A 19,112-nucleotide genomic window follows, 5' to 3' on the forward strand; every position below is an offset into this window, starting at 1 on the left:
TTCTACAAGCCTATATTCTGCCAAATGTTGCAACAGTTAGACATGTAAGAAAATACAAACTGAATACAAAGTAATTCTGGGGAATAAGAGAAAACATTAGGAAGGAAGTAGACATTGTGCTAAGCATTTTACAAACTGCTGATTGATTCTCCCAACAACTGTGCAAGATTGGTGCTTTTTGTAATTCCCATTTTACTGTTAAGAAAACTGAGGTAGAAGTAGTTAAGGAATTTAACCCAGGGCCTATCATTTAGTTTCACATGCTAGATTTAATATACATGTGTATTTAGATATATTCTACATATACACCTATATTGTGTAATGTTCTTAGTTTGGTTTTCTGGAGGTTTGGGGGGCAGCCTTCTTTCTGTTCAGTAATCACCACAAGAATAGCCAGGTGTTAAAGTCCAAATCCTTTATTGTCTCCTTCAAAGTCTTGTCTACTTGACTGGGGCTTCAGCTAGCTTTCTTAGAGGCCTTGGTTTCAGGAGGACATTCCTTCCACCAAGGTAGTGTGAGATGGGATAAATGAATCTGAGTCCAAGAGCTTGTGCTTCAGCCTCCAGTCTGCTTGTCTTCCCTAGCTCTGAAATCTGTCTGAGGCTCCCAGCTTATATGCTCTACACCAAGTATAAACCAATCATTATATCACTAGGAAACCATTATTTGTTGTAAGAGTAAATCAATCATACTGAACTTAGAGAAATATTAATCACCATGTGAAACTAGATAAACCATTGTCTCATCAATTCCACTGACTTAACATCTTGTAAGAATCCTTGCTTCAGAGTTCTGACCCATAACAATATTATATGTATCCCCGTATACAAACACACACACACATAACCGAGGAACCCAGTTGATAACTTACCAGACCTGGAGCTAGGAAGACTAAACTTCCTGAGTTTATATCTAGTCTCAGATACTTACTAGCTATGTGATCCTAGGCGAGTCACTTAACCCACTTTGCCTCAGTTCCTCATCTGTAAAATGAGCTGGAGAAGGAAATGGCAAACCAATCCAGTATCTTTGTCAAGAAAATCCCAAATGGGATTACAAAGAGTAGGACATAGGTAAAAGCAACTGAACAGCTAGTGTCTCATTTAAAAAATACTTCCAGTAAAAACTTGTCCCATCCCCATGTTAGGTTTTAAGTTATATTAGTTCTCTTTTTTACTTCCGCTGATTACAGTATTTTGACAGTTATCATGGCATCTCAGGCACATTTGATTGTTTCATTGATGATACAATCATTGTTACTTTGAATGCATCTAGAACCAGAACAGAGGACATTTCTTGTTAATTTGAGGAATTGCCTCTTTTCATGACAGATCCAAGGGAAGATCTAGTTTATGAACTTCAAAACTTATAAAAACAAGTTAATTAGGGAGTAAATATTTATATTTCCAAAGGACTTTTTTTGTTGTTGTTGTTCTGAGGTAATTGGGGTTAAGTGACTTGCCCACAGTCACACAGTTAGGATGTGTTAAGTGTCTGAGGTCAGATTTGAACTCAAGTCCTCCTGATTTCAGGGCTGGTGCTCTATCCACTGCACCACCTAGCTACCCCTAAGGACTTTTTTCTTTACAAAGAGATTTGTCACAGTATTCTCTCCTAAGTGTATTTAAAATAACTATTCTATTTGTCAAGACTCATAGGCCAAGAGGACTGACTGGGCTGCCATCTTCCATTAAGGGTCAGGGCCCAATAGGTTCGGTCCTGGAGAGTCTGACCTTTAAAGAAGGGAAATCGAGTTATATTCTTGCTTCTTTTGTCCAAATCTGGGAATCTTGGGGGGTGGGGGGAGAATCTCATAACTTAGGTTTGAGTGTGTCTAGAATCTTTCCAAAGGAGATTTACAGGGTGGTCCCATCTAGGAAGCTAATGAGTGTACAAAGTAGAACAGATTGTTATTTCTTCCTCCACAAAAGAAATGTTTAAAAAATACAGGACTTATAAGCATACATTGGCAAATACTTATAATGTGAATTGTAACCCATCACAGAGGACTTAACAGAAGATCTAAACAGATAAAGAAAACACTTGAGAAATTTAAAGGACTCATAACAGCAGTTCATGATCTCTTCAGATTTGTGTTTTCTGCATAACTCATAAATCCTAATACCCTGAGCAGGGATGGGGGGGAGAAGGGGGAGAGAAGAGGAAGTCTACTGATTTGCATACTTACAGCAATTCCTTTTAAACACAACTTTTATAAGTATTTTTCTTTTGTGATATGTTGTTAAAAATCACTCTTTGTTTGTGAAGACTCACAGTTGAAGAGGACTAACTAGGTGGCCCTCTTCCTCTAAGGGACAAAGCCCAACAGGTTCAATCCTGGGCTATCTGACCCCTAAAAAGAGAAGGAATCAATTAGCTTCTACTGTAATTACTCTCTGACTCCTTCTGCCTCCTATTTTTCCTTTGTCCTGAACTTGGAACTTATAGCTTTAGAACAAGGAGAGAACTTTAGAGACTATCTAGTCTTAACTTTTCCTCACTTTAAGATGAGGAACTAAGTTCCAAAGACCCTCATCTCCCCTCCCCCCCAGTCACACAAAAATAAGTAAGTAGAAGAGCCTGTAGGTTTTAGAATGAGTCAGACCATTGATATTTTTAAGGTTTCTGTGTTTTCCCATTGAGGTGGAGTGTTTAGAAGGCATTAGAGGTTACTAATTAGATGGCTTTTTTCCAGGTTTGCTAGTTTTCTCTTTTAGCCAAGAAATCCAAAAGCTGAGTTGAGCTTGGGTTTCTGACATTTTGGAAATGCCAACTAAATTCTTCAATCACTTTTTTATTGAGTGTTGGCATGAGAATGTGTTAATAGTGATCTGCAAGCATTAAAATTTCTTTTTCCAGAAGAGAATTGGGATAAAGGAATAAGCATTTTTCTAAGTGCCTACAATGTGCCAGCACGTGCTGGCACAAATATTATCTCATTTATTTAGTGCCTACTATGTGCCACTTTCTATGCCAGCATAAATATTATCTTATTTCATCACAACAATCCTGGGAGGTAGGTATTACAATTAATCTCCATGTTATAGTTGAGGAAAGAGAGATTGAATGACTTGGCCAGAGTCACACATTTAATAAGGAGTCTGAGGCTCCCTTTGAGCTCTGGTCTTTCTGTCTCTATCCATTGCATCACCAGCTGCCTCATGACCTGTTAGTCATTCAGTGTCAGCCTCTCTTTGCTTCCCCTTTTTATCTACCATATTTTGACCATCTGAATTTTGGCATGGGCCACCTTCTGTGATCTGTAAGAGCTTGATTTCCATTTTCTTAGAGAAGGGTGAGTCACCTAGAATTACCTAGCTTTCAATGACAAAGTTATTTGGAATAGAGATTCAACACATCTATCTTTCTTCAGTAGAAAAGTAAAAGATGGCTTTAAGTGAGGCTCTCTGAACATTTTTTTGAGGGTGAAGAAGAGAAATCTGTGAAATAGTTTAAAGGAGGAGTTTATACTGAATATTTTTTGTTCCTCTTTCATTCTGAGGGCAAGGCAAAAAAAGGTGTTGTTTCCAACTCACTTTTAGAGTTACCCATCTGCTTTGGATGTCCATTGAGAAATCAACAGCTTCTTTCTTGTTTAGGGAAAATAGAGTCTAGAGTTAGGAAGGTGGGGAAAAAAGCAACTGGAGTGAGGTTGGGAAAGTGAGTATGAGCTAGGTTTCCTTAGCTCCTCCTTCAATCAGTGTGAAATCATTGAAAGAGAATTTTTAAAGCTCTGCTGCCCTGGAGAGAAAAAATGGTTTTTCACAGAGAAGATAATTCTGACTGTAATTATGTTTTAAAGAGATGTTAATTTTTAATAAAATAATTCATTAAAAACTTAATATTGCACCCTTGCCCAACTAATTGTGTATGGTAGAAAAATTGCTAGATTTAGTATTAGAAGACTAGAGTTCAAATCCGAACTTTACCATTTACTAGTTAAAAGTATATTTCTATGGGACCCCTAATTTCCTTACTGGTTTTTTTTTTTTTTTTGTTTTTGCTGAGGCAATTGGGATTAAGTGATTTACTCAAGGTCTCACAGCTAGGAAGTGTTAAGTGTTTGACATCAGATTTGAACTCAGGTCCTCCTGACTTCAGGGCCACCTAGTTGCCCCATTTTCCTTACTGGTAAGACGAGAGGTTTAAATTCCAAGTCTTTGAGTTTTTAATTCATTTCTAAATATATAAACCTATTTAAATTTGCTTAATAGATATTTATATTTAAATTAATTGCAGGAAATAAAATACCTTAACAGATTTTCAATTAGGCCCTGGAAGGAGTAATCAGAATTCTTTATTCATTTATTCTCTCTCTCTTTTTAATGTCAGGAGTTCTTGTTTTAATTCTTTGCGGGGAAAGGAGTTTTCAGGCAACTTGGGATTAAGTGACTTGCCCAATGTCACACAGCTAATACTTACTAAGGATCTGAGGCCACATTTGAACTCAGGTCCTCCTTACTTCAATGCCTGTGTTTCATCCACTTGGCCATCTAAGCTGCCCCAGGAGCTCTTAACCTAATTTGTGACCTTACTATATATAATCCCTCCTTTTCAAAACCAATGGTTCTTCCCATGTACCATATAGCTATCAAATACTAATATCTATAACTACAGTGTAAAAACAACACATTACCATTTGTAATTCTCCTCCATTTTGAGTCCTCAGACTTAAAAAGAAATATATTTTTTAAAACTGAAGTTTAAAATAAAATAAATTTTTTTTTAATTTTCAAAACACATGCATAGATAATTCTTCAACATTAAGCAAAACCTGGTTTTCCAATTCCCCCCCCCCCTTCTACTCTCTCCCCTAGATGGCAAGTAGTTCAATATATGTTAAACATGGTAGAACTATATATTAAATCCAATATATGCATACATATTTATACAATTATCTTGCTCCACAAGAAAAACCAAATCAAACCGGAAAAAAATAAAATGCAAGCAAACAACAACAAAAAGATTGAAAATGCTGTTGTGAACCACACTTAGTTCCCACAGTCCTCTCTTGGGTGTAAATGGCTCTCTTCATCACAAGATCATTGGTACTGGCCTAAATTCTCTCATCGTTGAAGAGAGCCACATCCATCAGAATTGATCGTCGTAAAATCTTCTTGCTGTGTATAATGATCTCCTGGTTCTGCTCATTTCACTCAGCATCAGTTCATGTAAGTCTCTCCAGGCCTCTCTGAAATCATCCTGCTGGTTATTTCTTACAGAACAATACTATTCCATAACATTTATATACGACAATTTATTCAGCCATTCTCCAACTGATGAGCATATAATTTTAGCATAGAAAGTAACCTTAGAGGTCATGAAATCTAACCTTATTGCAGAACTTCTGTAACATAACAGGTTCATAAACTGATAGGTCATAGAAATTGTGCTCAAATATATAATGGGATGCAACTAGATGGCACAAGTGAATATAGCACTGGCCCTGAAGTCAGGAAGGACCTGAGTTCAAATGTGGTCTCAGACATTTAGCACTTTCTAGCTGTGTGACCCTGGGCAAGTCACTTTACCCCAATTGCTTGGCAAATAAATAAATACATACTTGTTTACTAAATATATAATTGAATTTCAGAAAAAAATTGATAGTTTCTTCCTATCCTTTTGGCAGGATAGAATAATAGTTTATAATGATACTGTAAAGAGTGAGAGAGATTTTTTTGGTATCGCATGAAATGATGGAAGTTGTTTGGTACATCAGCCTGATGGATTCAGGACTGATTAAATAATTGCATTAGAATAGAGTTAGCTGAGTGGAATCAAATCAACAAGTATATATATTGGCACTTTGCTAAGCTGTGGGGGTATAAAGAAAGGCTGAAACAGCGCCTGCTTTTCTAGAATCTCATAGTCTAAGACAATTTGCAAACAATTTTTTAAAGATAGGATATTTGCAAGATAAATTGGAAATAATTTCAGAGAGAAGCACTAATATTATAGAGGGCTGAGAAAGGAATTCGCCTTCTTCTGAGAATATTCTAATTTGTCACTGTGATGTGACATCTCAATATATAATGATTTCCATTTCCGAGTGCTTTAAAATTTGTAAAGTATAGGGTGTTCCCAAAGACCTATTCTAGTTTTAAGTTATATTATTAAAATTGTAGGGCTTAAACTGCACCAAATCTTTGCCAATACTCTACTTTTTTTCAAAATAGTCTTCGAGGATAGGTAGTATCTCATTATCAGTTTTGCTAATCAGGAAACTGGGACTGAGCTGATATTTATATAAGTTCTTTTGAATTTAAGTCTGGTATATTGTCTTTCAATATTGCCTCGTGCCTTGGATGTGGTCCCACAAGGCAGAAAGTACAGTTAGACTACTTGAGATATTAGTGAGATAAAAGTGATGGTGTGATTCCTTTTCTGTGCATAAATAAGTCAGCACTTGATTCTTGTATTTATATATACTTTTAAAAAAATATAAATATAGTAAACATTCTTCCATTGTAAGCTTTGTCATGCCTTCATAGTGTAAAGCCTCATCACAAACAGATATATATATATATATATATACATATACATATATATATATATATATGTTACATTTGAATAATAAACACTAATCAGAGGACATATTTGATCTGTGTTTGTGGCATGTGAGAAGAACCAGTCATCTTGAAAAGAAGGACTAGATACCATATATCTAGGAATTAAGCCAAGAACTCCATTGGAGTGTAACTGAACTTAGAAATAATGTCTCCTTTCTTCACCTTCCCCCCCCCCCCCCTTCCCATAATCTGTTAAATGAGGAGCAAAGCTATCAGAAAGCACACACACTTGACTCCTTAGCAAAGGAGTAAAATCATCTTTCTACCATATATTATTATTTAGGATTATATACTATTAATTACTAATTTATAATACAATAAATACTACTGATTTATAATTTTGTTTTTACTAGGCATCTTCAATTTATAGTAGCAAGCAAATTAGAATCAGTTCATTGTGGCCTTGATGGGGGATGGACAGCTGTTGAAGTTAATACAATGAAAAGTAATGATAGAATATTTTGAATTTCTAAACTCTTTCCTTTGACAAATATGCCTACTTAGATTTGAGTGTAGAAAATATGTCATTAAAGAGACAAAGAATCATTTAAATAAAGAATGGTTAATTGGGGACGATGAAAGGACTAGCTGCTAGGCTCTGTATTTCCTCTTTTATTTGCTGCTAAGGGCATCACCACATTATAGCATAGTGCATTGATTAGTTTGTAATGATTAACCAAAAGTCAGGAAAAACTAAATTATGTTTAATACATAAAGGAAGAATAATTTGTATTTCAAAAAGATTAAATGGGCTAGCTTCCAGTTATTAGGTGAAATAGCCATTCAGACCACCTCATTCACCAGCAGTGCTGAATGAAATAAGTATTATTAATATTACTGTAATTATATCTGTAGTATGTACATAAGGTAGTATATTGCTTGTCGTAAGAATTGAAATTTAGGGAAGTTATCACTGGTTTAAATGTTGAGACTTTGGAATTCTCAATTTATAGCTAAAAGTGATCTTTAAAAATCATTTGATCAATTATGTTACAAAAGTGGAAACTGAGGCCCAGAGAAGTGAGAGAATTTGTTCAAAGTCACATAGCTAATGAGTAAAATGAATTGGATTTAGAAATAAGATTCTGTGACTGCCTTCCTGCCTAAGTTAGTTTGAAGTTAAGTAAAACCCTTAGCAAGTGCTAGTATTTCTCTGTGATACTTGATGAAGTGCTATTTACCATGAATTTCTCTTACTTGCTGTTGCTAAGGGTCAGATTTAAAAATAAAAAATGATTTAAAATTGCCCAAAGATTCCTTAGCTGCTTTTTGGAATATATAGGAAGTAGCTAATCAAATAATACCAGCAAGATGACGAAAACAAAACTTCCTGCTTTTAGCATACTTTGGCAGAAAGGTGAAAAGAGGGTGGGAAATTGACCAAAAGTTTTTACTTAAAATGGACAATTCATTCTTGATGCCATTCTGGGCAGGCTAACTTAATAACAAAATCAAACAACTTAAGAATGAAACATCTCTCTGACATTCAAAGTTTCTTGTTTCTATGGAGACTGAGACCCTGCTATCTTTGGTTTGTGACCAAATTGTTCAGTTCCTTCTTTAGAAATGTCTTCTATTTATTTACATATAATTGGGAGGAAAATAAAATATTATAATAAAAAAGTCTTTCACTTAAAGTCATTTCCATCTTACCAAACGGCCAAAAGTTTAAACTTGATTCTTCCATTGTTATTTCTGTTCAACTTAGAAAACCTTAAGTAGATTTTAGCTATATATAGTATTAAATTTGGGTTATTGTTGAAATTCTTGTGGTAGGTTATATTGACGAGTAGTGGATTCTCTGTTTTTCATGAAGATTTAGGTAGTGGCTCTAGATCACAAACAGCTTCGGATGTTATTATTACTATACTTGGTTTTAGGTGGGATGAGAAAGGAGTTTAGCTTCCTGGACAAAGATTAGTTTGTTTAGGCCAGAATAAAGATCTTTAGTGTAAGTAGAAGGAACTTTTCCTGGTTAAAAGCAAAGACAAAATTTGTAGATTCCTTATGAAAACAAAATTTCAGTTACATGTGGACCATTCTGAACTTTTGCTTTCTTATGATAATGGCAAAAACACAAATTCTGAATTGTTAACCTTTAAAAGTCTTCAGAAACCATATCTTAAAATTCTGACAGATGTGGGTCTTAATTCTTTGGTCAGTAAAATATGATGGATATTCTTAGTTTATATAACAAGAAGTAAAGATTTTGAAAATTGAGCTACATAACTTTCCCCTGTCAGTTTTTCGTGGTCCATTTAGCCATGTACATAAGAACAAGATTAAATCATTGCCATTTAGAGAACTGCAAAGATAAAAAAAGTGATAGTTTCAAGACTTTTGGCACACAGAATTTTTCACCCCACTATGTGTCTGTTTGCATTAAAATGAGTGATACATCTAAAAATCTTATTTTTATTGTTAACTGATAATGATTTCCAAATATATTATTTGCTGGTAAAACACACACAGACACGTGCTGTGTAATATAAGATTTAAAAAAAAATGGAAAGCAAAAATTAATTAATGCCTCAACACTATATGCAACATTCCTCACCCACTGTCCTTCAGCTTTGTACAAGAACGGTTTCTATAACAAAAGCAAAACTTGGATATAGTGTTCAGTATAAGCTATTGATTCCTCTCCCTCCTGCCCCCCAACCCTATTTATTATAGGATAATAGATTTATACCTGAAAGGGACTTTAGTGATCCTTTGATCCTTATTTTACAGATGAGGAAGCTAAGGCCCAGAGAAGTAAATGACTTTTTCTCACAGTTAGTATCTAAGGTGGTATTCCAACTTGCTTCTTCTTTACTCTCTCTATTACACTGTTGTTTTCATTATCTATATTGTTTTCCTTCTGCTACACTGGATTACTTTATATAAGGCTTCCTATACTTCTTAATTCTTTATTTAAATAGTTTCTAATGGCACAGTAGAATTCTTCTACATTCATATGTTACAACTTGTTTATACATTCACCATTGGTAAAGATGGTGTATGTTAAAAAAAAAAAAAATCAGGTCTGTCCCTTCAACATGTGCTTGCCTAATTTTATAATTTTATACATTAAATGTTAGTAGTAAATTTCTTTAGCAAATCTCTCTGACTCACAGTTTAATTTTTTTTTTTTTTTAATGGAGGGTGGGGAAGCATTGAGTCCTAAAAGTTCAGCAAAGATATAAATTACTTCAAAGAATCACACTGATGACATTGTTCTTTGTTGAAAATATCTTATATGCACCACAAAGGAAGCCATAGAAGCAAATATTTGGGAATTATTAGTGCCATCTGTAACTAGACTTTAGCTAACTTTGCAATGGATTCTTTGAGTTTCCCATTTAAGGACCATGGCTTGTGTGACTAACCTTTTTGCATTTTTCCCCATCTAATCTAATCTGTGTTCCACTTACATGATGTAGGAAGTTGATAATGATTCAGTGCTAACAAGGGTTTCTTATACCATGGTCACATGATATGTTACCCTTTGCCTCATCCACGAGCAAGTGGGTACAAGAAGGTGATAGCAGTATATTGAAAAATGAGAGAAAAGGCAGAATAAAATAACAATGTCAATATAAAGTAGAACAGGGCCCCTTGACCATGAAATCTCTCTCTTATACTTTTTTTATTGACTTCCACTTGAGGCAGATACTGAATATTTCTTCTAACCAGGTATGCCCTGCCCAATTTTTTTAAGCACACAAAGGATGGTACTGTCTACTAATCAAACTACTTTATGGTTCAGCTAACAAAGTCTTGGACTGGAACACACCCTGTTTACAAATTGTAATTCTAGCCACCTGGTTTGTGTGAAACTCCTCCTCCTTCAAAAAGGAATGTGTACTGAATGCATTTGTATTTCCTTTTAAAAACGGAAAAAGTTTTATAAGTTGCTTTTAAAAAGAAATTAAACTCTTTTAATTTTATTTATTAAAGATGTTGAAGTAATGTAAATGGGAAATTCAATGGAGCTAAAAGTTTCTAAATATTTTAAAGAAAGTTTAAATATTGGCTTATCACTGAAGCAAAGAAAAAGATATTTATGTTAAGCTTTGCTTGGTATTTCCTCTTGGTCTTTTGTGTTAGATGTTGGTTAATTTGGGTCATTTTCTTCATCTGTTTTTCTCATATACATTGAATATAATACATGACAATGATGTCAACAGATCTTGAGGGGAGACATCATGTATTAATTAAGCACCTAGAATACATAGTAGTATTCTTTTTTTTTTAAATAGCCTTTTATTTTCCAAATATATGCAAAGGTAGTTTTCAAGATTCACCCTTGCAAAACTTTGTGTTCCAAATTTTTTCCCTTCTTTTCCCCACCCCCTTCCCCAGACAGCAAGTTATCCAATATATGTTAAACATGTGCAATTCCACTATATATATTTCTACAATTATGATGTTGTACAAGTAAAACCAGATCAAAAGGGGGGAAAACGAGAAAGAAAACAAATAGCAAGCAAACAACTCAGTCCCCATAGATGCAGATGTCTCTCTCCATCACAAGACTATTGGAATTGGCCTGAATCACCTCATTGTTAAAAAGAGCCAAGTCCAACAGTTTATCATCAAATCTTTTGTTGCTGTGTACAATGTTCTCTGTTTCTTCTCCCTTCACTTAGTATCAGTTCATGTAACTCTCTCTTCTCTAGGCCTTTCTGAAATCATCCTGCTGGTCATTTCTTATAGAACAATAATATTCCATAACATTCATATATCATATCTTATTCAGCCATTCTTCATCTGATGGGCATCCACTCATTTCCAGTTTCTTTGCCACTACAAAAAGAGCTGCTACAAACACTTTTGCACATGTGGGTCCCTTTCCCCTTTTTTATGATCTCTTTTGAGATACAGACCCAGTAAAGACACTGCTGGATCAAAGGGTATGTGCAGTTTAACAGCTCTTTGGTGGGCATAGTTTCAAATATAATGTTATTCTAAAGGGGAAAAAAAACACAAAAATGAATTTGTCCTTGTCTTCGGGATGATATGGATACTTGCAAGTCTATGCAAGGTAAAATCTAATGTTATTTGGGAGTAAGGCAGTAATAGCTGTAAAAATGAGGAGAAAGATTTCTTGTGAGTGCTATCAGAACTAAGTCATGATGGAAAGAAAAAGCAGAGGTGAGAGAGAGGGAGTGTTTTCCAGGCATGAATAGACTGCGTAAAGATTATAGAATTGTGGTTGTCATATGTGAGGAACAGTAAGAAGACTTGTTTGAGCCATATGGAGTAAATGAAAAGGAATACTATATTGTAATCCTAGAAAAATAGGCCAACAGGAACTGACTTGTAAAGCACTTCAAATGCCAGTGTGTGTGTGTATATGTGTGTATATGTACACACACACACACACACACACACACACACACACAAAATCATTCCTTAGGGCTTTCATAAGTTCTTTGAAGGAAAGAACTTTTTTTTTTTTTTTCGTCTAGAACAGTGAGTGACATAGGGTAAGTAAATAAATACTTGTTAATTAAGATGTAGTGGATAGAGAGCAGGCTTCTGAGCTCAGAAGACTTAGTTTCAAGTCCTGCTTCCAGGGCTCTAGGATCTTTTTCTCCCAGACTGACTTTTTTTTTTAAATACACATTTCTTTATGCATCATGTTGGTAGACAAAAATTAGACAAAAGGGAAAAACCATGGCAGAGGAAAAGAAAACAGAAAAAAGCAGTGAACATTAGCATGTATAGATTTACATTCAGTCTATTTAGTTCTTTTTCTGGAAAATGAAGATGGCATTTTCTCTTCAATGTCTATTGGGATTGCTTTGAATCATTGAAGCACTGAAAAGAACCAAGTCTTTCATAACTGTATACAAAGTATTCCTGATTCTGCTTGTTTTTCTAAGTATCAGGACTTTCTAAAGTCAACAATAATATTCCATTACCTTCATGTACCACAACTTATTCAGCCATTCCTCTATTAATGGGCATCTACTCATTTTTCCAATTCTTTGCTACCACAAAAAGAGCTGCTACAAATATTTTTTGCACATGTGGGTCCTTTTTTCCTGCTTTGGGAACTCTTTAAACCTGTGAATTGTGGGAAGTGCCAACTTGCATTAGTAGAGAGAGATTCTTCTAGGAATTTCCCTGTATCACTGAAATCACAGGTCCAATCCTTTCCCCTAATCCCACTTTTTTGAGCAGGAGAGTGACATGGTAAGATCTTTGATTCAGGAAAATCATTTAGAGGTAATGTGGAGTATAGGTAAGATTTGAGAAAAAGGAGACCTATTGGGAATCTGTTGTAGCAATCCAATCAGGAGAGCCTGAACCAAGATAGCTATTGTATGAATAGAGAGAAAAGGATGCAAGAAGAATTGTGGAGGTGGGATGCAGAAGATTTGGTGACTTCTGGTGGAGTAGATTATATTTAGTGGGATAGATATTTAAGGTAGTGGACAGTGAAGAGTTAAGGATGACTTCAAGATTGCAAACTTCATTTAGGGAAGGATAGGGAATTTGATAGAAGACAGCCAGAAGAAGAAGATGAATTTGCATGTCGTGCATGTAATGATTCTCAGATGCCTCTAGGACATGAAACTAGAAAAGTTTAATTTTTGTTGTGAGTATCCAATAAGCCATTGGTGATGAAGGAGTTGATTCTGAGAGATATATCTGCTCAGATGATAATTGAACACATGAAGTCTTTACACTGAGAGTGTAAAGTGAGAAAAGAAGAGGCCCCAGTACAGAGCCTTGGAGATTTACATACAGATGGGGAAGGGAATCTAGGGAAAGATTCCTAGAAAGAGACTGAAAAGAGTTGTCAGATAGGAAAACACACAGAAGGAGCAATGTCATCAAAAAATTCAATAAAGATAAGATATTCCCGTGGAGGTTTAATCACAGAGCATTTTAATCTTTTTTGCCTCACGGGTCTCTTCTCAGAATAGTGATTTTACTAAGTGGATGCCCATCAGCTGGGAAATGACTGAATAAGTTATGGTATAAGAATGTAATGGAATATTACTGTTCTGTAAGAAATACTAGCAGGTTCGTTTCAGAAAAGCCTGGAAGGACTTACATGAGCTGACGCTGAGTGAAGTGAGCAGAAACAAGAGAACAATGTACAGAGCAAGATTATGGGATGATCAAATATGATGAATATGGCTCTTTTCACGTGAGGTGATTCAGGGCAATTCCAATTAGTTTAAAATAGAAAGAGCCATTCATATCCAGAGAAAGGACTGTGCAGACTGAATGTAGATCACAACATAGTGTTTTCACCTTTGTTGTTGATGTTTGTTTACTTGTTTTTTTCTTTCTCACTTTTCCCCCTCTTGATCTGACTTTTCTTATGTAGCATGATAAATGTGGAAATATTTTAGAAGAATTGCACATGTTTAACCCACATTGGATTCCTTGCTGTCTTAGGGGAAGGGGGAGAAGAAAAGAGAGGGAGAAAAATTTGGAACACAAGGTTTTACAAAGGTAGAGGTTTAAAATTATCTTTGCTTATATCTGGAAAAATAAAAAGTTGCTATTTAAAAAGAAAGAATAGTGATTTTTAAATGCCTCAAATGAAATATTTAGGATTACAAGGTAAATAATAGTTAACATTTATATAGTGCCTACTATGTGCTAGGCACTGTACTAAGAACTTTACAATTATTATCTCATTTTATCTTTATAACAACATTGGGAGGTAAGTGCTATTATTATCATCCACATTTTACAATTGAATAAACTGAGGAAAACAGGGTTTAAGTGACTTGCTCAGGGTCACACAATGAGTAAGTGTCTGAGAACAGATTTGAACTCAGGTCTTCCTGATGATAGGCCTGATGATGGACTAACTGTGCTATCTACCTAGCTGAATTATATCGAAAAATACTTATAAAAATATTTTAAAAATTGCATTATGGTAATAAATGTTTCTTTAATAACATTAAATATCAAGACTATATTTAAATAGAGGCATGTAAAATTAAATCTTATTTTTAAAAGATAGTATTAGCCTGAATCAGCACATTAAATTGGGGTAGTCTTTGGCAATTTAACATGAATTTCAAATTATATATACAATCTGTTTTCAGTTGTGATATGAAAATATCTAATTTCTTTTGATGGCAAAGTCAGAGGTAATAGTGATACTACGCTGATTGTTGCCCATATTCATAATGAAGGAAATGCTAAATTCAATTAGGGATTAGTGAAAATCATGGTGTATTTTTTTTTTCATCCATTACCTTAAATCTTTCACTTATCGAAGGTAAAGGATTGTTTCTTTTGAGAGAGAGACAGAGACAGAGAGGAAGAGAAGGGTTGGAGGGAAGAGAGAGAGAGAGAGATTCTTTTTTGTGATGTAACAAACATATGAGAACTAAGAAAAGAATCTGGCAATTAAGAGACTATTCGTATTAGTTTGAACTCAGAAGCCAGACTACAAGGAAGAGAGTAAGAATAAAGAGAAAGAAATTGAGGCAACAATTGTAGGTAAATGGTATGGTGGTGGTGGAAGAAGAGGAGGAGGATCAGGATCAAGATCTTTCAAGGTAGAGAAGTGGCAAAATAAAGTCAAAGTCCTTGAATTTGTCACACTGGACTAATTAATGCTTAAAACAGAGTCTTACACCTAGTAGGCATGAAATAAATATGCATCAAATAAAAGAATAATTTTTTCTAATTTTATTTTAGGGAAAATGTCCATGCCAGGACCACATCAAGTTGTTCCAGGAGCATCAAGTGGTCCAAGTGCACCTCCTTCCTATGAAGAGACGATGGCTACCCACCATTTTCCTCCTCCTCATGGGCCTGTACCAGCAGTAGTACCAGGAGCAGTACCTGGAGCAGATGGGAAGGTTATGAATCCTCCTGCATACTACTCGCAGCCTATGCCAGTTCCTAATCCTAATGCAAGTAAGTGATTGACTTAACCATTTCTTTTTTTTTTTTTTTTTTAATAACCCTTTCCATTTCACCCTTAACCACAAAATTTCCTTCTTCAAGCTTTTTTGTTGTTGCTTAGATATTTTCAGTAGTGTTCCATTTTTCATGTCCCACTTGGGGTTTTCTTGGCAAAGACACTGGAGTGGTTGGTCATTTTTCTCTTGAGCCCATTTTACAGATGAGGAAACTAAAGCAAACAGGGTTAAGTGACTTATCCGGGCCTATAATTTATTAATCAATTGATCTATCAATCAATCAATTTACTAAGCACTTTGCTATGTGTCATAAGGCATCTGGGTGGTGCAGTGGATAGAGCCTTATGTCCTAGTTCAAATCTGACCCTTGACATTAATTCACTGTATGACTGGACAAGTCACTTCACATGTTGACCTCAGTTTGCTCATCTGTAAAATGAGTTGGATCAGAAAATGGCAAACCATTACTGTTTGTTTGTTTTGTCAAAAACAAACAAATTCAAATGGAGATCAGGAAGAATCAGATCCTGCTGAACAGCAACAACAAAATGTGCCCAGACACTTATAAAAGTAAGATCGCCATCAAGGAGCTTATTATATTCCACTGGAAGATATTATAACATATTCACTGATAAGTAAATAGAAAATATATAAAAAATAAATATGCAAGTTTTTTGGGGAAAATAATCTATCCTGTCATGTTAGAAACAATTGTTTTCCTTCAAGAATCAGATCTCTTTGGTTATGTCCATGGATAATTTGTTTGACATTATGAGTTGTTACTGGGACTTGGACATTCATTGTTGGGGTCCTGTGAACTCTGTGTTTATGTACTACTAAAGTATATGAAGTTGGACAGATTGAGTTTGTCTCTTTGTACTATAAATTGGTCTGATTTTACAGCCCATTACAGGGGCTTTACCTGTCCTTGGAGTGCCTAGGGTAATCTTTGGGGTGGGAAGGACAGGTGGAGGGGCCTCCATGAATGATGGTTATAATGTGGCCGTGGATCCTGAAACAGAAGCAGGGTTGGGAGCATTTGTGGCCTGGAAGCTGGAGCCCTGGAGACCAGCATGCATTGTTGTACACTTGGAGAAAATTTACTGTATCCCCTCTCCTCATTTGCTTCTACACTTGCCATCTTCTCTGGGCTGTCTTGGATGTGTAATTAATTAAAAATTAAGACCAATTCAGTAACAGTTCTTAACTATGTTATTTTTAACTTTCCTTGCCTTCTAGTGTCTGTTATCTCTTAAGGCTAAAATGAATTCTTTTTAAGGGTGGGGCTGGGAGGGAAGGAGAGCAGACCTGTTTAGGGAATGTCCAGTATTGAAACTCCTCCACAGATAATACAGATTGGCTGTTTATAGCTATAGAGAATTGCCTGGGGGCACTGAAAAGTTTCAGTGACTCATCTGGCAGCTAGTGTATATTTAAAGAAATGAGCTAAAGGGAGGTCTTCCTGATTCCAGACTGGCCTGCTAACCACCATACCACTCCATCCTTGAAAGGAACTGGAAAATAATTTTATGTTATTTTAGGCCATGGTTATTGCCTGTATGTACTTTTCCCCTCAGTGTTAATTTTAAAAAAATTATATAAATCCTATATTATTGCTAAAATAAAATAAAAATAAAAATAAATAAAATTTTGAAATTACTACACTTGACGTTCCTTTCTGTTTTTTATTTGTTATCCTATTATCCTAAATATCAAGAAAGCTAGATAGTTTTTGAATGATTGATTTTTCTTTCCTTCACAGAGATTTATTTTCATTATTATTTTGATTCTTTTGTTTTAGGAGTTATTGAGGTCCCTACTAATTTTTTATCTCTGAACCTATAGTGCTGTGATCCCATGTCTCTATCACATATATTGGATATTGAAATGCCAGTCAATTTAACATCATATTAAAAATTTCCTGACAATAATTGATGTTAGTTACAAAGCATTTGCTGGGATACTAAAGAACAGAAAAATAGGCTTGGGTCTCTTGGGGTGGGGAGAAGGGAAGAAAGTGGATTCTTCTTCAGGGATTTTTATTTGATTAAATGTTAGAACTAAAACCAAGAGTATGCAAATTTTTCTTCTCTGTCTGCTTTTCAATTTAGGAAAAAACTACCAGCATTTTTAACATTCCAATTACCTTTCTCCAGCTCAGACTCAAAGCTCTAAGCTAATGAGAGTGCTCTGTAAAGGTTTTTTTTTTTTTTGGTTGATTGTGTAAATGTTGATAAATGTGATTTTTTTTAGTTTACTACTTTGCTTTTAGTAATTATCAATTGACTGAATAGAAAAGAAAAAAAAAAAGAAGTATAAGAATTAATTGCATTTCTATAAGGCTTCTTAAATTAAAAAAAAATTATTTTACCAGATATCATGCACACCTAAATATCTGGAATTGCCTCTTGGGTTCAGCAATCTCATTATAGACCAAAACTTCTTAATTTGTGGATCACAACCCCATATAGGATCATGTAATTGAATGTGGGGATCATGAAATTATGATTTATTATCAGTAAATGTTTGAGTTGTATGTCTATTTTATATACCTATATTAACAGGGTCATGTAAAGTTTCTCTGGTGAAAAGGAATTGCAAGTGGGAAAAGTTTAAGAAGCCTTATTACAGACTATTATTGACAACATGACCATCAGCAGCTCATTTGACTTCCCAGAGTCTCATTATCATTATCAGTAAAACAAACAGAGTTGAGTAAAGATCTTTGAGATTCCTTTCAGCTCTTGATCTATGATGTTATGTCTGTTATTTTGATAATTCTTCCACTTTTCACATCTTATATATTCATTATCTCTTTATGAGCTTGTAGGAAGGATAGTTTGAGATGGAGGCACTTCCTTAAACTCTTATCACAGAGCAAGTGACTATCTTTCTCAGCCAAATTTCCTTATCTTCAAAATGGGAATAATAATTATAAAAGTATTTGCCTACTTTATCTCTAAGACTTGCTAAGAGTTAGTTTGAGACTATGGTGTGACAAACAAATATGTTTTAACATGACTAGCAGACCAAATTAAGTTCTGAATTTTTGATAATTAACCTTGACAAATCATTTCTCTCTTTTTCTAACCAGTTGCAGTTCAGACCGTGTATGTACAGCCATCTATCTCCTTCTTTGACCGTCCTGTCCAGATGCTCTGTCCCTCATGTAATAAGATGATAGTGACCCGTCTCACTTATACCGCAGGAGCTCTAACTTGGCTTTCATGTGGCAGCCTTTGTCTGCTGGGGTAAGGTGTTAAATGTCTAGGGTCTTATCATAGGAAAATGACATTCTGGCAACTAGGGGAACCCCCCTGACCTGGGCATGCAGCTGCACAGAGACTTTTCTGGTCCTTTGTTCAGGACAAACTTATCTGGAATTCTCCTGGTCACCTCTGCTACAGATATTGTATGTCGCATTTGTTCCTCTTCAAATGTGAAATAATTAGGAAGTCAGGATTTCATCATTTCTTTTGCTTTCTTGGTAAAATTACTCAACTACATTTGGAACCAAGTATTAGTAGTTTTTATAATGCTGAGTATTATCCTTAGAACAAGGGTTCCTGATCTGGGATCTGGGATGTTAAAAAAAACTAGGTAACTGTATTTGATCTATTGATAACTATTTCAAAACAATTGGTTTCTT

At 35.0% G+C, this 19,112-nt stretch overlaps 1 protein-coding gene across 2 annotated transcripts in view; it reads left to right on the forward strand.

Moving 5' to 3' along the window:
* LITAF (lipopolysaccharide induced TNF factor) overlaps positions 1 to 19,112 on the forward strand; it is a 44,822-nt gene that overhangs the window by 21,193 nt on the left and 4,517 nt on the right. The window contains exons 1-3 of one of the 2 annotated variants that reach the window (XM_051963256.1): positions 14,831 to 15,094; positions 15,237 to 15,458; positions 18,558 to 18,714. In XM_051963256.1, coding sequence (XP_051819216.1) covers positions 15,040 to 15,094; positions 15,237 to 15,458; positions 18,558 to 18,714 — 434 coding nt within the window. In that variant the 5' untranslated portion in view covers positions 14,831 to 15,039. Of the gene's footprint in view, positions 1 to 14,830; positions 15,095 to 15,236; positions 15,459 to 18,557; positions 18,715 to 19,112 lie in introns of those variants that run through there. The other variant, XM_051963263.1, reaches the window with a different exon arrangement.

This window comes from Antechinus flavipes, chromosome 1 (genome assembly GCF_016432865.1).
Source record: "Antechinus flavipes isolate AdamAnt ecotype Samford, QLD, Australia chromosome 1, AdamAnt_v2, whole genome shotgun sequence".
NCBI classification, from domain to species: Eukaryota; Metazoa; Chordata; class Mammalia; order Dasyuromorphia; family Dasyuridae; genus Antechinus; species Antechinus flavipes.